General features: G+C 44.5%; 1 protein-coding gene across 1 annotated transcript in view; it reads right to left on the bottom strand.

Moving 5' to 3' along the window:
* The window catches only part of LOC133544029 (voltage-dependent L-type calcium channel subunit alpha-1D-like), a 98,657-nt gene that overhangs the window by 57,380 nt on the left and 19,601 nt on the right, over positions 1 to 21,676 (bottom strand). The window contains exon 6 of the mRNA XM_061889019.1: positions 10,154 to 10,241. Within this exon, the coding sequence (XP_061745003.1) occupies positions 10,154 to 10,241 (88 nt within the window). The remainder of the gene's footprint in view (positions 1 to 10,153; positions 10,242 to 21,676) is intronic.

The raw sequence follows: 21,676 nt of genomic DNA, 5'->3' as shown, positions 1-21,676 counted from the left end.
ATATCGTGTGTGAAACAAGCAGTCCTGCAGAGTGTTTACTTGTGTGTGATATCATGTGCGATACATCCAGTCCTGAGGAGTGTTTACTTCTGTGTGATATCATGTGCAATACATGCAGTCCTGAGGAGTGTTTACTTCTGTGTGATATCGTGTGTGAAACAAGCAGTCCTGCAGAGTGTTTACTTGTGTGTGATATCATGTGCGACACATCAAGTCATGAGGAGTGTTTACTTCTGTGTGATATCGTGTGTGAAACAAGCAGTCCTGAAGAGTGTTTACTTGTGCGTGATATCATGTGCGATACATCAAGTCATGAGGAGTGTTTACTTCTGTGTGATATCATGTGTGATACAAGCAGTCCTGCAGAGTGTTTACTTGTGTGTGATATCATGTGCGATACATCAAGTCATGAGGAGTGTTTACTTCTGTGTGATATCATGTGTGATACAAGCAGTCCTGCAGAGTGTTTACTTCTGTGTGATATCATGTGCGATACATCAAGTCCTGAGGAGTGTTTACTTCTGTGTGATATCATGTGCAATACATGCAGTCCTGAGGAGTGTTTACTTCTGTGTGATATCATGTGTGAAACAAGCAGTCCTGTAGAGTGTTTACTTCTGTGTGATATCATGTGCGATACATCAAGTCCTGAGGAGTGTTTACTTCTGTGTGATATCATGTGCAATACATGCAGTCCTGAGGAGTGTTTACTTCTGTGTGATATCATGTGCGATACATGCAGTCCTGAGGAGTGTTTACTTCTGTGTGATATCATGTGCGATACATGCAGTCCTGAGGAGTGTTTACTTCTGTGTGATATCATGTGCGATACATGCAGTCCTGAGGAGTGTTTACTTCTGTGTGATATCATGTGCGATACATGCAGTCCTGAGGAGTGTTTACTTCTGTGTGATATCATGTGCAATACATGCAGTCCTGAGGAGTGTTTACTTCTGTGTGATATCATGTGCGATACATGCAGTCCTGAGGAGTGTTTACTTCTGTGTGATATCGTGTGTGAAACAAGCAGTCCTGCAGAGTGTTTACTTGTGTGTGATATCATGTGCGATACATCAAGTCCTGAGGAGTGTTTACTTCTGTGTGATATCATGTGCAATACATGCAGTCCGGAGGAGTGTTTACTTCTGTGTGATATCATGTGCGATACATGCAGTCCTGAGGAGTGTTTACTTCTGTGTGATATCATGTGCGATACAAGCAGTCCTGCAGAGTGTTTACTTGTGTGTGATATCATGTGCGATACATCAAGTCCTGAGGAGTGTTTACTTGTGTGTGATATCATGTGTGATACAAGCAGTCCTGCAGAGTGTTTACTTGTGTGTGATATCATGTGCGATACATCAAGTCCTGAGGAGTGTTTACTTGTGTGTGATATCATGTGCGATACATGCAGTCCTGAGGAGTGTTTACTTCTGTGTGATATCGTGTGTGAAACAAGCAGTCCTGCAGTGTTTACTTGTGCGTGATATCATGTGCGATACATGCAGTCCTGAGGAGTGTTTATTTCTGTGTGATATCATGTGTGATACAAGCAGTCCTGCAGTGTTTACTTGTGCGTGATATCATGTGCGATACATGCAGTCCTGAGGAGTGTTTACTTCTGTGTGATATCATGTGCGATACATGCAGTCCTGAGGAGTGTTTACTTCTGTGTGATATCATGTGCGATACATGCAGTCCTGAGGAGTGTTTACTTCTGTGTGATATCGTGTGTGAAACAAGCAGTCCTGCAGTGTTTACTTGTGCGTGATATCATGTGCGATACATGCAGTCCTGAGGAGTGTTTACTTCTGTGTGATATCATGTGTGATACAAGCAGTCCTGCAGTGTTTACTTGTGCGTGATATCATGTGCGATACATGCAGTCCTGAGGAGTGTTTACTTCTGTGTGATATCATGTGCGATACATGCAGTCCTGAGGAGTGTTTACTTCTGTGTGATATCGTGTGTGAAACAAGCAGTCCTGCAGTGTTTACTTGTGCGTGATATCATGTGCGATACATGCAGTCCTGAGGAGTGTTTACTTTTGTTTGATATCATGTGCAATACAAGCAGTCTTGCAATGTTTTTCGTGTGTGTGTGATATCATGTGCGATACATGCAGTCTTGCAATGTTTTTCGTGTGTGTGTGATATCATGTGAGATACATGCAGTCCTGAAGAGTGTTTACTTCTGTTCAATATCATGTGCGATACAAGCAGTCTTGCAATGCTTTTCGTGTGTGTGTGATATCATGTGCGATACAATCAGAGTGTTAACACAAAGATGACATCGAAATGTCCTCCAAAAAAGACAATTTATTTTATTTTACTTAAGTCATTAACAAAAGGTAAACATGCTAGGCTATAGGCTACTAGGAGCTAGCAGCTACACAACAGCTGAGCACACAATAGCACACAAGCTACACGTACATTTTGTTAACTGAACACTGTAAAAGGTGACATTTGTCAAATAATTATAGCTGTACAGTACTTACACATACAGAGGCAGGCTTAGAAAATATCCAGGAACAAACGTGTCCGCATTGTTCAAACATTCCACTTCAACAAGAAAAAAAGACAGCATTGAGTCCGTACCAGACCTTAATACTAAGTAGTTATTTGTAACTGTCTGTGATACTCATTTCATCATGTTACTAAATACTGCAAGTATTCCTGCTGATATCAGCAATAATCTACTAAATACTGCAAGTATTCCTGCTGATATCAGCAATAATCTACTAAATACTGCAAGTATTCCTGCTGATATCATCAATAATCTACTAAATACTGCAAGTATTCCTGCTGATATCATCAATAATCTACTAAATACTGCAAGTATTCCTGCTGATATCATCAATAATCTACTAAATACTGCAAGTATTCCTGCTGATATCATCAATAATCTACTAAATACTGCAAGTATTCCTGCTGATATCATCAATAATCTACTAAATACTGCAAGTATTCCTGCTGATATCAGCAATAATCTACTAAATACTGCAAGTATTCCTGCTGATATCATCAATAATCTACTAAATACTGCAAGTATTCCTGCTGATATCATCAATAATCTACTAAATACTGCAAGTATTCCTGCTGATATCATCAATAATCTACTAAATACTGCAAGTATTCCTGCTGATATCATCAATAATCTACTAAATACTGCAAGTATTCCTGCTGATATCATCAATAATCTACTAAATACTGCAAGTATTCCTGCTGATATCATCAATAATCTACTAAATACTGCAAGTATTCCTGCTGATATCATCAATAATCTACTAAATACTGCAAGTATTCCTGCTGATATCATCAATAATCTACTAAATACTGCAAGTATTCCTGCTGATATCATCAATAATCTACTAAATACTGCAAGTATTCCTGCTGATATCATCAATAATCTACTAAATACTGCAAGTATTCCTGCTGATATCATCAATAATCTACTAAATACTGCAAGTATTCCTGCTGATATCATCAATAATCTACTAAATACTGCAAGTATTCCTGCTGATATCATCAATAATCTACTAAATACTGCAAGTATTCCTGCTGATATCATCAATAATCTACTAAATACTGCAAGTATTCCTGCTGATATCATCAATAATCTACTAAATACTGCAAGTATTCCTGCTGATATCATCAATAATCTACTAAATACTGCAAGTATTCCTGCTGATATCATCAATAATCTACTAAATACTGCAAGTATTCCTGCTGATATCATCAATAATCTACTAAATACTGCAAGTATTCCTGCTGATATCATCAATAATCTACTAAATACTGCAAGTATTCCTGCTGATATCATCAATAATCTACTAAATACTGCAAGTATTCCTGCTGATATCAGCAATAATCTACTAAATACTGCAAGTATTCCTGCTGATATCATCAATAATCTACTAAATACTGCAAGTATTCCTGCTGATATCATCAATAATCTACTAAATACTGCAAGTATTCCTGCTGATATCATCAATAATCTACTAAATACTGCAAGTATTCCTGCTGATATCAGCAATAATCTACTAAATACTGCAAGTATTCCTGCTGATATCATCAATAATCTACTAAATACTGCAAGTATTCCTGCTGATATCATCAATAATCTACTAAATACTGCAAGTATATTGTCAGTGTTTGACCTTTGGCTTCCTCACATTTGTTAAGAAGCTCAACATTGATGGACTGCAAACATTCAATAGTGTTGGTGAAAAGGCTCCACAAACAAGTTGCAAGCTGTCAATCACCATGGCTCTGAAGGTGTGGCTAAAAGAGTGAGGGGGCGGGGCTGAGGTGAGCACACCTGCTTGGACTAATTATGCCTAATGTGGGCCAAACCATGATTGTCAGTAAGTGGGTGTTGAAGACATTTGAAAGTTGTCTAAGCCTGAATACACTGGGGACAAAAATGACTGCTTTACAAACACAAAAGTACAGTGTGAATACTTTTTACACATCTCATACTTATTTATGCTGTACATGACAAAATAACCCATTTATTAATTCCCCTGTCTAATTGCTCCCAGCTAGTGGGCGGGGCTAGGGGCTTTTGAAGTGGGGGAAATGCCATCTTTCTGCCAGTCTGCTGTCTGTCACTGCCAGAGGAGCTCAGGTGTGCCAGTCAGAGGAGGTCAGGTGTGCCAGTCAGAGGAGGTCAGGTGTGCCAGTGAGAGGAGGTCAGGTGTGCCAGTCAGAGGAGGTCAGGTGTGCCAGTCAGAGGAGGTCAGGTGTGCCAGTCAGAGGAGGTCAGGTGTGCCAGCGAGAGGAGGTCAGGTGTGCCAGTCAGAGGAGGTCAGGTGTGCCAGTCAGAGGAGGTCAGGTGTGCCAGTCAGGTGTGCCAGTCAGGTGTGCCAGTCAGAGGAGGTCAGGTGTGCCAGTCAGAGGAGCTCAGGTGTGCCAGTCAGAGGAGGTCAGGTGTGCCAGTCAGAGGAGGTCAGGTGTGCCGGTCAGAGGAGGTCAGGTGTGCCAGTGAGAGGAGGTCAGGTGTGCCGGTCAGAGGAGGTCAGGTGTGCCAGTCAGAGGAGGTCAGGTGTGCCAGTCAGAGGAGGTCAGGTGTGCCAGTCAGAGGAGGTCAGGTGTGCCAGTCAGAGGAGGTCAGGTGTGCCAGTCAGAGGAAGTCAGGTGTGCCGGTCAGAGGAGGTCAGGTGTGCCAGTCAGAGGAGGTCAGGTGTGCCAGTCAGAGGAGGTCAGGTGTGCCAGTCAGAGGAGGTCAGGTGTGCCAGTCAGAGGAGGTCAGGTGTGCCAGTCAGAGGAGGTCAGGTGTGCCAGTGAGAGGAGGTCAGGTGTGCCGGTCAGAGGAGGTCAGGTGTGCCAGTGAGAGGAGGTCAGGTGTGCCAGTCAGAGGAGGTCAGGTGTGCCAGCCAGAGGAGCTCAGGTGTGCCAGTCAGAGGAGCTCAGGTGTGCCAGTCAGAGGAGGTCAGGTGTGCCAGTGAGAGGAGGTCAGGTGTGCCAGTGAGAGGAGGTCAGGTGTGCCAGTCAGAGGAGGTCAGGTGTGCCAGTCAGAGGAGGTCAGGTGTGCCAGTGAGAGGAGGTCAGGTGTGCCAGTCAGAGGAGGTCAGGTGTGCCAGTCAGAGGAGCTCAGGTGTGCCAGTCAGAGGAGGTCAGGTGTGCCAGTCAGAGGAGCTCAGGTGTGCCAGTCAGAGGAGGTCAGGTGTGCCAGTCAGAGGAGGTCAGGTGTGCCAGTCAGAGGAGGTCAGGTGTGCCAGTCAGAGGAGCTCAGGTGTGCCAGTCAGAGGAGGTCAGGTGTGCCAGTCAGAGGAGGTCAGGTGTGCCAGTCAGAGGAGGTCAGGTGTGCCAGTCAGAGGAGGTCAGGTGTGCCAGTCAGAGGAGGTCAGGTGTGCCAGTCAGAGGAGGTCAGGTGTGCCAGTCAGAGGAGGTCAGGTGTGCCAGTCAGAGGAGGTCAGGTGTGCCAGTCAGAGGAGGTCAGGTGTGCCAGTCAGAGGAGGTCAGGTGTGCCAGTCAGAGGAGGTCAGGTGTGCCAGTCAGAGGAGGTCAGGTGTGCCAGTCAGAGGAGGTCAGGTGTGCCAGTGAGAGGAGGTCAGGTGTGCCAGTGAGAGGAGGTCAGGTGTGCCAGTCAGAGGAGGTCAGGTGTGCCAGTCAGAGGAGGTCAGGTGTGCCAGTCAGAGGAGGTCAGGTGTGCCAGTCAGAGGAGGTCAGGTGTGCCAGTCAGAGGAGGTCAGGTGTGCCAGTGAGAGGAGGTCAGGTGTGCCAGTCAGAGGAGGTCAGGTGTGCCAGTCAGAGGAGGTCAGGTGTGCCAGTCAGAGGAGGTCAAGTGTGCCAGTCAGAGGAGGTCAGGTGTGCCAGTCAGAGGAGGTCAGGTGTGCCAGTCAGAGGAGGTCAGGTGTGCCAGTCAGAGGAGGTCAGGTGTGCCAGTCAGAGGAGGTCAGGTGTGCCAGTCAGAGGAGGTCAGGTGTGCCAGTCAGAGGAGGTCAGGTGTGCCAGTCAGAGGAGGTCAGGTGTGCCAGTCAGAGGAGGTCAGGTGTGCCAGTGAGAGGAGGTCAGGTGTGCCAGTCAGAGGAGGTCAGGTGTGCCAGTCAGAGGAGGTCAGGTGTGCCAGTCAGAGGAGGTCAGGTGTGCCAGTCAGAGGAGGTCAGGTGTGCCAGTCAGAGGAGGTCAGGTGTGCCAGTCAGAGGAGGTCAGGTGTGCCAGTGAGAGGAGGTCAGGTGTGCCAGTCAGAGGAGGTCAGGTGTGCCAGTCAGAGGAGGTCAGGTGTGCCAGTCAGAGGAGGTCAGGTGTGCCAGTCAGAGGAGGTCAGGTGTGCCAGTCAGAGGAGGTCAGGTGTGCCAGTCAGAGGAGGTCAGGTGTGCCAGTCAGAGGAGGTCAGGTGTGCCAGTCAGAGGAGGTCAGGTGTGCCAGTCAGAGGAGGTCAGGTGTGCCAGTCAGAGGAGCTCAGGTGTGCCAGTCAGAGGAGGTCAGGTGTGCCAGTCAGAGGAGGTCAGGTGTGCCAGTCAGAGGAGGTCAGGTGTGCCAGTCAGAGGAGGTCAGGTGTGCCAGTCAGAGGAGGTCAGGTGTGCCAGTGAGAGGAGGTCAGGTGTGCCAGTGAGAGGAGGTCAGGTGTGCCAGTGAGAGGAGGTCAGGTGTGCCAGTCAGAGGAGGTCAGGTGTGCCAGTCAGAGGAGCTCAGGTGTGCCAGTCAGAGGAGGTCAGGTGTGCCAGTCAGAGGAGGTCAGGTGTGCCAGTCAGAGGAGGTCAGGTGTGCCAGTCAGAGGAGGTCAGGTGTGCCAGTGAGAGGAGGTCAGGTGTGCCAGTCAGAGGAGGTCAGGTGTGCCAGTGAGAGGAGGTCAGGTGTGCCAGTCAGAGGAGGTCAGGTGTGCCAGTCAGAGGAGGTCAGGTGTGCCAGTCAGAGGAGGTCAGGTGTGCCAGTCAGAGGAGGTCAGGTGTGCCAGTCAGAGGAGGTCAGGTGTGCCAGTCAGAGGAGGTCAGGTGTGCCAGTGAGAGGAGGTCAGGTGTGCCAGTCAGAGGAGGTCAGGTGTGCCAGTCAGAGGAGGTCAGGTGTGCCAGTGAGAGGAGGTCAGGTGTGCCAGTCAGAGGAGGTCAGGTGTGCCAGTCAGAGGAGGTCAGGTGTGCCAGTCAGAGGAGGTCAGGTGTGCCAGTCAGAGGAGCTCAGGTGTGCCAGTGAGAGGAGGTCAGGTGTGCCAGTGAGAGGAGGTCAGGTGTGCCAGTCAGAGGAGGTCAGGTGTGCCAGTCAGAGGAGGTCAGGTGTGCCAGTGAGAGGAGGTCAGGTGTGCCAGTGAGAGGAGGTCAGGTGTGCCAGTCAGGTGTGCCAGTCAGAGGAGGTCAGGTGTGCCAGTGAGAGGAGGTCAGGTGTGCCAGTGAGAGGAGGTCAGGTGTGCCAGTCAGGTGTGCCAGTCAGGTGTGCCAGTGAGAGGAGGTCAGGTGTGCCAGTCAGAGGAGGTCAGGTGTGCCAGTCAGGTGTGCCAGTGAGAGGAGGTCAGGTGTGCCAGTCAGAGGAGGTCAGGTGTGCCAGTCAGAGGAGGTCAGGTGTGCCAGTCAGGTGTGCCAGTGAGAGGAGGTCAGGTGTGCCAGTGAGAGGAGGTCAGGTGTGCCAGTGAGAGGAGGTCAGGTGTGCCAGTCAGAGGAGGTCAGGTGTGCCAGTCAGGTGTGCCAGTGAGAGGAGGTCAGGTGTGCCAGTCAGAGGAGGTCAGGTGTGCCAGTCAGAGGAGGTCAGGTGTGCCAGTCAGGTGTGCCAGTCAGAGGAGGTCAGGTGTGCCAGTCAGAGGAGGTCAGGTGTGCCAGTCAGAGGAGGTCAGGTGTGCCAGTCAGGTGTGCCAGTGAGAGGAGGTCAGGTGTGCCAGTGAGAGGAGGTCAGGTGTGCCAGTGAGAGGAGGTCAGGTGTGCCAGTCAGAGGAGGTCAGGTGTGCCAGTCAGGTGTGCCAGTGAGAGGAGGTCAGGTGTGCCAGTCAGAGGAGGTCAGGTGTGCCAGTCAGAGGAGGTCAGGTGTGCCAGTGAGAGGAGGTCAGGTGTGCCAGTCAGAGGAGGTCAGGTGTGCCAGTCAGAGGAGGTCAGGTGTGCCAGTCAGGTGTGCCAGTGAGAGGAGGTCAGGTGTGCCAGTGAGAGGAGGTCAGGTGTGCCAGTCAGAGGAGGTCAGGTGTGCCAGTCAGGTGTGCCAGTCAGAGGAGGTCAGGTGTGCCAGTCAGGTGTGCCAGTGAGAGGAGGTCAGGTGTGCCAGTCAGGTGTGCCAGTCAGGTGTGCCAGTCAGGTGTGCCAGTCAGGTGTGCCAGTGAGAGGAGGTCAGGTGTGCCAGTCAGGTGTGCCAGTCAGGTGTGCCAGTCAGGTGTGCCAGTGAGAGGATCTTCTCTGTCCTGAGCAAGAGTTTGAGTCTTCATACATCAAACATGATTATTTTGATGATGAGATGATGTTGTGATGTCATCACTTCAATGAGTTTTGTTGATTGCTAATTTATTTTGCTAAATCTGTTTTGTCATTTAATTCTTTACTTTGATGTATTTGATGTTTGACCTTTTGATTGTGAATATATATATTTTGATATAATGGATGATCTATATTTTGATTATTTTTCATATGCTTTTGGATTATATTATATAGGCCTATTTAACACATGCGACTTTTTGAAATATATTTAGAATATAAATGTACTATATATAATATACAATACTTATATTGTCTTTATCACTGTTACAGATTGTGGCTGCTTGTCTTTCTGTTGTTGTTGTTGTTCACCTCTTGACACTTTTGGGGATTTTAAATAAATGTAAAGTGTTGCCAACTGCGTGACTTGCCATCCTTGATTTGAAGTCCGCTTTGCCAAGGTGACGTGACCTTCACCCGAGGCGGCGTGTGACAAATATCAGCAATAATCTACTAAATACTACACGTATTATTGCTGATATCATCGATAATCTACTAAATACTACACGTATTCCTGCTGATATCATCAATAATCTACTAAATACTGCAAGTATTCTTGCTGATATCATCAATAATCTACTAAATACTGCAAGTATTCTTGCTGATATCAATAATCTACTAAATACTACTCATATTCCTGCGGATATCATCAATAATCTACTAAATACTACACGTATTTCTGCTGATATCATCAATAATCTACTAAATACTGCAAGTATTGCTGTTGATATCATCAATAATCTACTAAATACTGCAAGTATTGCTGTTGATATCATCAATAATCTACTAAATACTGCAAGTATTGCTGTTGATATCATCAATAATCTACTAAATACTGCAAGTATTGCTGTTGATATCATCAATAATCTACTAAATACTGCAAGTATTGCTGTTGATATCATCAATAATCTACTAAATACATACTGTAAGTATTTTTGCTGACATCTTTAATAATAATCTACTAAATACTACAAGTATCAATAATCGCTCCTGTATGGCTTTGGTAAGGGAAGTGATGCAACGCTGCCTTAGTGCTCTTCAGCAAGGAATGCAAGAGAGTGTTCAAGCCTCCCCCTGACTTCAAGTCAATGAAGCTCAGCTCCCCTCATGTATCTCACAGTCACCAGCTGGGATATTGACACAATCCAGATGAGGATAGATGCTGCACACTGACTACTCTTGAGCAAGTGGACTTTGTAGGACTGCTGTATGTCAGGAAGTACTAGAAAGTACTGGAAAGTAGTATCAAGTATTAGAAGTATTTACCAGAGAGGAGAACAGCACAGCCACTTCTTATCTTTGTCACTGTGATGATCTGTGGTCATGGACTCTGTCTCACTGCTGGGAACACTCACTGACACACACACACACACACACACACACACACACACACACACACACACACACACACACACACACACACACTGGTAACTGTGAAGTCATATCAATGAAGAATTGATTGATTGATTGAAACTTGTATGAGTATAGTGCACAGTACAGTACATATTCCCTACAATTGAGCACTAAATGCTGACACCCCAATAAGTTTTTCAACTTGTTTAAGTCGGGGTCCACCTTCATCAATTGATGGTAAAAGGCAAAAATGTTTATCAATCAAAGTCATGTAACAAATACATTGTGTATGTACAGTATGTGTGTGTATATATATGTATATATATATATATATATATATATATATATATATATATATATATATATATATATATATATATATATATTAGTATTTATATATATATATATATATACTGCGATGAGGTGGTAATTTGTCCTGGGTGTACGCCGCCTTCCGCCCTATTGTAGCTAAGATAGACACCACCGTTCCCCGCGACCCCAAAGGGAATAAACGGCAGAAAATGGATAGACATACATATTATATATATATATATATATATATATATATATATATATATATATATATATATATATACATATATATATATATATATATATATATATATATATATATATATAAATAATAGTATAATACTACATAATTTAATTTACACTTTTGTGCCTCAAACAATTTTTAGATTTTCCGTTTAAACTTGAATTCTTCTCTTAGTCGGAACTTTTCTCATAACTTTATGCAAACATTTTCTGTCGGAGGAGGATGATGAATATGATGACGAAGGTGAAATATAACAAAACTATAACATCATCAACTGTCACTAGAAGAGTTTTTTTCTTCCAATACATACATACATGCACATATAGATTAGATAGTACTTTATTTATTCCTTCAGGGGAGTTCTTCCAGGAAAATTAAAATGTTCAGCACAATCCCATTCAAGATCAGAGCAACATTACAGGGAGACAGAACAGGATCGCTGGCTTCCAGCGCCCCTTACAAAAAAGATGAGATACAGGTAAATAAGGGGAGGGAATAGAAGATTAAAATAAAATAAAATAACAGACTGGTCCAGCATGTCCTTTAAAATGTCATTGACGAGCGTCTGGAAGACAGCTGGGGTGTTGCTGAGTCTAAGAGGCATCACCTGATACTCAAAGTGCCCAAGATTGGGGGGCACTTTGCTGTCTCCCTCCTTGAAGTGTTCCCTAAATCCAATTGGGTGAATATGGTGGCTGGGGCTAGAGGCTCGAAATAAGAACTCAGGAAGGGTAGAGGGGACTTATTTTTGATGGGGATCTGGTTTAGTTGGCGGTAGTAAATGCATGGTCTTGATGAGCCGCACTTCTTGGTCACAAAGAAGAAACCTGCTGCCAGAGGATATTTGGAAGGCTGTGATTATTCTGAGGCGAGGGATTCCGTAATATAGTCCTTCATTGTTAGTTTCTCAGGACGTGACAGATTGTACAACCAACTGGTCGGGACCACTGCGTTGGGCAGCAAGTCCATGGCGCAGTCATAAGGGCTGTGTGGTGGAAGGGATAGGGCATGTTCCTTGCTGAAGACAGCAGCCAGATGGTGGTAGACCGCAGGTATATGGGCAAGATCAGCTGGCTGGATACTGGGCCTGGGTCTGCTGGTCGGGTGAACTGCTGATCTGAGGCAATGAGCATGGCAGGTAGTGATCCAGACCAAGATCTTGCTCATGGTCCATGAAAGCTGATGGTCTCGACGTGGTTGCCCGAGAGGGAAAAAGATAGGGGCTCCGTACAAGGCTTTATGGGTCCCAGGGGGTGTCTATCCAGACCTTGAGTAGGAAGGAATGTATTCAGGGGAACAGGCAAAATGCCTGTTTGATGGGCAAATTCATGGTCGGGGAAACTCATCAGCTCCGGGGTCCAAGTAGGCCTCCACTCTCAGAGTCCTGGAGTTCCACGACAGAGTAGCGGTCCCTCTTCTCCTGGGGAATATACATGTGGTGTACCAGGATTCCCCTAGCTGGTGAGCCTGGTCCTATTTGCCTCATTGGACAGTCAAGGATGACTTGTCCTGCCAGGCCACAATGGAGGCAAAGGCGCTGCCTGAACCTTCTCTCTCTCCTCCGCCAGATGCGTTCTTCCCAACTGCATGGGTTCTATGGTCACAGTTGGCGTGGGCAGAGGTGTGGCTCGGATGCCGGGTAGCAGGAGTGGATCTAGCGGCCATCTGTGCTCTCTCGGCTGCTTGTTCAACAAGACTCTTGGTTGAAGAGTAGTGCGAGTTCGATGAGGGCTCGCCAGAAGGTAGGTCGGTCCCTCAGCAAGCTGTCCTTGACATGCTCGCTAAGCCCCTTTCTGTAGGCGCTGTCTGCAGTCAGGGTGCGGAACTCAAGGGTGTAGACTGGGACTGAGCGGGAGCCCTGCCGGATGCTGTGCAGACAGGCCGCAGAGTCCCCCCCCGTCCACGGGGTGGTCGAACCCCACAGTCTTGTCCACGGCTGCTGTGGCCCACCGTTGAGCCTGCACCAACAGCAGCGGAAAAACCAAAGCTATCTTCGCTCCATCAGAAGAGCAGCGGGAAGGCTGGTGCTTCAAAATGAGAGACAAAACACTGAACAAATAACAACCATGTCTACATTTATTATGATTGCATCCTTCAAAAGAATAAAATGTTCAATGGTGATGAATCACATTCTGTCTGGAGTTAACTTGTGGTTATCATAATTATCAAATCATGTTTTGATCAAATGTATGAAACATTAGAAAGAAGACAACATGGACATTTACTGACAACAACAGCTACGACTATGATTACAATGTAAACAAAACTTCACTGACATGTTTCTAGATGTTTTAGCGCATGAATAAAACACATGGATTGTTGTAATCTAACACAAGTTGTGATATTAGCTGTTGTACAAGTTCATGGGATTCATAAAGATATCTTGTCATAAACTTGATGTATTAGCATTTACTGTATATATCACATGACATTTATTGTGCATATATATATCACACATTTACTGTATACATCACACATGAAGTTTACTGTATAACTGGTACATGGGTTGTACTTGTATAGCACTTTTCTACCTTCAAGGTACTCAAAGCGCTTTGACACTACTTCCACATTCACACACTGATGGAGGGAGCTGCCATGCAAGGCGCTAACCAGCACCCATCAGGAGCAAGGGTGAAGTGTCTTGCTCAGGACACAACAGACGTGACGAGGTGGGGATTGAACCAGGGACCCTTGGGTTGCGCACGGCCAATCTACCACTGCGCCACGCCGTCCCCATACATCACACATGTACTGTATACATCACACATGTACTGTATACATCACACATGTACTGTATACATCACACATGTACTGTATACATCACACATGTACTGTATACATCACACATGTACTGTACACATCACACATGTACTGTACACATCACACATGTACTGTACACATCACACATGCACTGTATACATCACACATGCACTGTATACATCACACATGCACTGTATACATCACACATGTACTGTATATATCACACATGTACTGTATACATCACACATGTACTGTATACATCACACATGTACTGTATACATCACACATGTACTGTACACATCACACATGTACTGTATACATCACGCATGTACTGTACACATCACACATGTACTGTACACATCACACATGTACTGTACACATCACGCATGTACTGTATACATCACGCATGCACTGTATACATCACGCATGCACTGTATACATCACGCATGCACTGTATACATCACGCATGCACTGTATACATCACGCATGTACTGTATACATCACACATGTACTGTATACATCACGCATGTACTGTATACATCACGCATGTACTGTATACATCACACATGTACTGTACACATCACGCATGTACTGTATACATCACACATGTACTGTATACATCACACATGTACTGTATACATCACACATGTACTGTATACATCACACATGTACTGTATACATCACACATGTACTGTATACATCACACATGTACTGTACACATCACACATGTACTGTACACATCACACATGTACTGTACACATCACACATGCACTGTATACATCACACATGCACTGTATACATCACACATGTACTGTATATATCACACATGTACTGTATACATCACACATGTACTGTATACATCACACATGTACTGTATACATCACACATGTACTGTACACATCACACATGTACTGTATACATCACGCATGTACTGTACACATCACACATGTACTGTACACATCACACATGTACTGTATACATCACGCATGTACTGTATACATCACGCATGTACTGTATACATCACGCATGCACTGTATATATCACGCATGCACTGTATACATCACGCATGCACTGTATACATCACGCATGCACTGTATACATCACGCATGTACTGTATACATCACACATGTACTGTATACATCACGCATGTACTGTATACATCACGCATGTACTGTATACATCACACATGTACTGTACACATCACGCATGTACTGTATACATCACGCATGTACTGTACACATCACGCATGTACTGTACACATCACGCATGTACTGTACACATCACGCATGTACTGTATACATCACGCATGTACTGTATACATCACGCATGCACTGTATATATCACGCATGCACTGTATACATCACGCATGCACTGTATACATCACGCATGCACTGTATACATCACGCATGCACTGTATACATCACGCATGCACTGTATACATCACGCATGTACTGTATACATCACACATGTACTGTACACATCACACATGCACTGTATACATCACACATGTACTGTATACATCACGCATGCACTGTATACATCACGCATGCACTGTATACATCACGCATGCACTGTATACATCACGCATGCACTGTATACATCACGCATGCACTGTATACATCACGCATGCACTGTATGCATCACGCATGCACTGTATGCATCACGCATGCACTGTATACATCACGCATGCACTGTATGCATCACGCATGCACTGTATACATCACACATGACATGTACTGTATATATCACGCATGTACTGTATACATCACGCATGCACTGTATACATCACGCATGCACTGTATACATCACGCATGCACTGTATACATCACGCATGCACTGTATACATCACGCATGCACTGTATACATCACACATGCACTGTATACATCACACATGCACTGTATACATCACACATGCACTGTACACATCACACATGCACTGTACACATCACACATGCACTGTATACATCACACATGCACTGTATACATCACACATGCACTGTACACATCACACATGCACTGTACACATCACGCATGTACTGTATACATCACGCATGCACTGTATACATCACGCATGCACTGTATACATCACGCATGCACTGTACACATCACACATGCACTGTACACATCACACATGCACTGTACACATCATACATGCACTGTATACATCACACATGCACTGTATACATCACACATGCACTGTATACATCACACATGCACTGTATACATCACACATGCACTGTATACATCACGCATGCACTGTATACATCACGCATGTACTGTATACATCACGCATGTACTGTATACATCACGCATGCACTGTATACATCACGCATGCACTGTATACATCACGCATGCACTGTATACATCACGCATGCACTGTATACATCACGCATGCACTGTATACATCACGCATGCACTGTATACATCACGCATGCACTGTATACATCACGCATGCACTGTATGCATCACGCATGCACTGTATGCATCACGCATGCACTGTATGCATCACACATGACATGTACTGTATATATCACGCATGTACTGTATACATCACGCATGCACTGTATACATCACGCATGCACTGTATACATCACGCATGCACTGTATACATCACGCATGCACTGTATACATCACGCATGCACTGTATACATCACACATGCACTGTATACATCACACATGCACTGTACACATCACACATGCACTGTACACATCACACATGCACTGTACACATCACACATGCACTGTATACATCACGCATGCACTGTACACATCACGCATGCACTGTACACATCACGCATGCACTGTATACATCACGCATGCACTGTATACATCACACATGCACTGTATACATCACACATGCACTGTACACATCACACATGCACTGTACACATCACACATGCACTGTACACATCACACATGCACTGTACACATCACACATGCACTGTATACATCACACATGCACTGTATACATCACACATGCACTGTATACATCACGCATGCACTGTATACATCACGCATGCACTGTATACATCACGCATGCACTGTATACATCACGCATGTACTGTATACATCACGCATGCACTGTATACATCACGCATGCACTGTATACATCACGCATGCACTGTATACATCACGCATGCACTGTATACATCACGCATGCACTGTATACATCACGCATGCACTGTATACATCACGCATGCACTGTATACATCACGCATGCACTGTATACATCACGCATGCACTGTATACATCACGCATGCACTGTATACATCACGCATGCACTGTATACATCACGCATGCCCTGTATACATCACGCATGCACTGTATACATCACGCATGCACTGTATACATCACGCATGCACTGTATACATCACACATGCACTGTATACATCACACATGCACTGTACACATCACACATGCACTGTACACATCACACATGCACTGTACACATCACACATGTACTGTACACATCACACATGCACTGTATACATCACACATGCACTGTACACATCACACATGCACTGTATACATCACACATGCACTGTACACATCACGCATGCACTGTATACATCACGCATGCACTGTATACATCACGCATGCACTGTATACATCACACATGCACTGTACACATCACACATGCACTGTACACATCACACATGCACTGTATACATCACACATGCACTGTATACATCACACATGCACTGTATACATCACACATGCACTGTATACATCACACATGCACTGTATACATCACGCATGTACTGTATACATCACGCATGTACTGTATACATCACGCATGCACTGTATACATCACACATGCACTGTATACATCACGCATGCACTGTATACATCACGCATGTACTGTATACATCACGCATGTACTGTATACATCACGCATGTACTGTATACATCACGCATGCACTGTATACATCACGCATGCACTGTATACATCACGCATGCACTGTATACATCACGCATGCACTGTATACATCACGCATGCACTGTATACATCACGCATGCACTGTATACATCACGCATGCACTGTATACATCACGCATGCACTGTATACATCACGCATGCACTGTATACATCACGCATGCACTGTATACATCACGCATGCACTGTATACATCACGCATGCACTGTATACATCACGCATGCCCTGTATACATCACGCATGCACTGTATACATCACACATGCACTGTATACATCACACATGCACTGTATACATCACACATGCACTGTATACATCACACATGCACTGTACACATCACACATGCACTGTACACATCACACATGCACTGTACACATCACACATGTACTGTACACATCACACATGCACTGTATACATCACACATGCACTGTATACATCACACATGCACTGTATACATCACACATGCACTGTATACATCACACATGTACTGTATACATCACACATGTAATGTATATATCACACATGTACTGTATACATCACACATGTACTGTATACATCACGCATGTACTGTATACATCACGCATGTACTGTATACATCACACATGACATGTACTGTATATATCACGCATGTACTGTATACATCACGCATGTACTGTATACATCACGCATGTACTGTATACATCACGCATGCACTGTACACATCACACATGTACTGTACACATCACACATGTACTGTACACATCACACATGTACTGTACACATCACACATGTACTGTACACATCACACATGTACTGTACACATCACACATGTACTGTACACATCACACATGTACTCTATATATCACACATGTACTGTATATATCACACATGTACTGTATACATCACACATGTACTGTATACATCACACATGTACTGTATACATCACACATGTACTGTACACATCACACATGTACTGTACACATCACACATGTACTGTACAGATCACACATGTACTGTACACATCACACATGTACTGTATACATCACACATGCACTGTATACATCACGCATGCACTGTATACATCACGCATGCACTGTATACATCACACATGTACTGTATACATCACACATGCACTGTATACATCACACATGTACTGTATACATCACACATGTACTGTATACATCACGCATGTACTGTATACATCACGCATGTACTGTATACATCACGCATGTACTGTATACATCACGCATGTACTGTATACATCACGCATGTACTGTATACATCACACATGACATGTACTGTATATATCACGCATGTACTGTATACATCACACATGCACTGTATACATCACACATGTACTGTATACATCACACATGTACTGTATACATCACACATGTACTGTATACATCACGCATGCACTGTATACATCACGCATGCACTGTACACATCACGCATGTACTGTATACATCACGCATGTACTGTATACATCACGCATGTACTGTATACATCACGCATGCACTGTATACATCACGCATGCACTGTATACATCACGCATGTACTGTATACATCACGCATGTACTGTATACATCACACATGTACTGTATACATCACACATGTACTGTATACATCACACATGTACTGTATACATCACACATGTACTGTATACATCACGCATGCACTGTATACATCACGCATGCACTGTACACATCACGCATGTACTGTATATATCACGCATGTACTGTATACATCACACATGTACTGTATACATCACGCATGTACTGTATACATCACGCATGCACTGTATACATCACACATGCACTGTATACATCACGCATGCACTGTATACATCACGCATGCACTGTACACATCACGCATGCACTGTACACATCACGCATGCACTGTACACATCACGCATGCACTGTACACATCACGCATGCACTGTATACATCACGCATGCACTGTATACATCACGCATGCACTGTATACATCACGCATGCACTGTATACATCACGCATGCACTGTATACATCACGCATGCACTGTATACATCACGCATGCACTGTATACATCACGCATGCACTGTATACATCACGCATGCACTGTATACATCACGCATGCACTGTATACATCACGCATGCACTGTATACATCACGCATGCACTGTATACATCACACATGACATGTACTGTATATATCACGCATGTACTGTATACATCACGCATGCACTGTATACATCACACATGACATGTACTGTATATATCACGCATGTACTGTATACATCACGCATGCACTGTATACATCACGCATGCACTGTATACATCACGCATGCACTGTATACATCACGCATGCACTGTATACATCACACATGCACTGTATACATCACACATGCACTGTATACATCACACATGCACTGTACACATCACACATGCACTGTACACATCACACATGCACTGTATACATCACACATGCACTGTACACATCACGCATGCACTGTACACATCACGCATGCACTGTACACATCACGCATGTACTGTACACATCACGCATGCACTGTATACATCACGCATGCACTGTACACATCACGCATGCACTGTACACATCACACATGCACTGTACACATCACGCATGCACTGTATACATCACGCATGCACTGTATACATCACGCATGCACTGTATACATCACGCATGCACTGTATACATCACGCATGCACTGTATACATCACGCATGCACTGTATACATCACGCATGCACTGTATACATCACGCATGCACTGTATACATCACGCATGCACTGTATACATCACGCATGCACTGTATACATCACGCATGCACTGTATACATCACGCATGCACTGTATACATCACGCATGCACTGTATACATCACGCATGCACTGTATACATCACGCATGCACTGTATACATCACGCATGCACTGTATACATCACGCATGCACTGTATACATCACACATGTACTGTATACATCACACATGTACTGTATACATCACACATGACATGTACTGTATATATCACGCATGTACTGTATATATCACACATGTACTGTATACATCACGCATGTACTGTATACATCACGCATGTACTGTATACATCACGCATGCACTGTATACATCACGCATGCACTGTATACATCACGCATGCACTGTATACATCACGCATGCACTGTACACATCACGCATGTACTGTATACATCACGCATGTACTGTATACATCACGCATGTACTGTATACATCACGCATGCACTGTATACATCACGCATGCACTGTATACATCACGCATGCACTGTATACATCACGCATGCCCTGTATACATCACGCATGCACTGTATATATCACGCATGTACTGTATACATCACGCATGTACTGTATACATCACACATGACATGTACTGTATATATCACGCATGCACTGTACACATCACGCATGCACTGTACACATCACGCATGCACTGTACACATCACGCATGCACTGTACACATCACGCATGCACTGTACACATCACGCATGCACTGTACACATCACGCATGCACTGTACACATCACACATGCACTGTACACATCACACATGTACTGTATACATCACACATGCACTGTATACATCACACATGCACTGTATACATCACACATGCACTGTATACATCACACATGCACTGTATACATCACGCATGCACTGTATACATCACGCATGTACTGTATACATCACGCATGCACTGTATACATCACGCATGCACTGTACACATCACGCATGCACTGTACACATCACGCATGCACTGTACACATCACGCATGCACTGTACACATCACGCATGCACTGTACACATCACGCATGCACTGTACACATCACGCATGCACTGTGTATACATCACACATGTACTGTATACATCACACATGTACTGTATACATCACACATGTACTGTATACATCACACATGCACTGTATACATCACACATGTACTGTATACATCACACATGCACTGTATACATCACACATGCACTGTATACATCACACATGCACTGTATACATCACACATGCACTGTATACATCACACATGCACTGTATACATCACACATGCACTGTATACATCACACATGCACTGTATACATCACACATGTACTGTATACATCACACATGTACTGTATACATCACACATGTACTGTACACATCACACATGTACTGTACACATCACACATGTACTGTACA

Source organism: Nerophis ophidion, linkage group LG27, assembly GCF_033978795.1.
Source record: "Nerophis ophidion isolate RoL-2023_Sa linkage group LG27, RoL_Noph_v1.0, whole genome shotgun sequence".
In the NCBI taxonomy this organism is placed as follows: domain Eukaryota; kingdom Metazoa; phylum Chordata; class Actinopteri; order Syngnathiformes; family Syngnathidae; genus Nerophis; species Nerophis ophidion.
The sequence above is the reverse complement of the archived record's forward strand: the minus strand, read 5'-3'. Positions and strand labels throughout refer to the sequence as shown.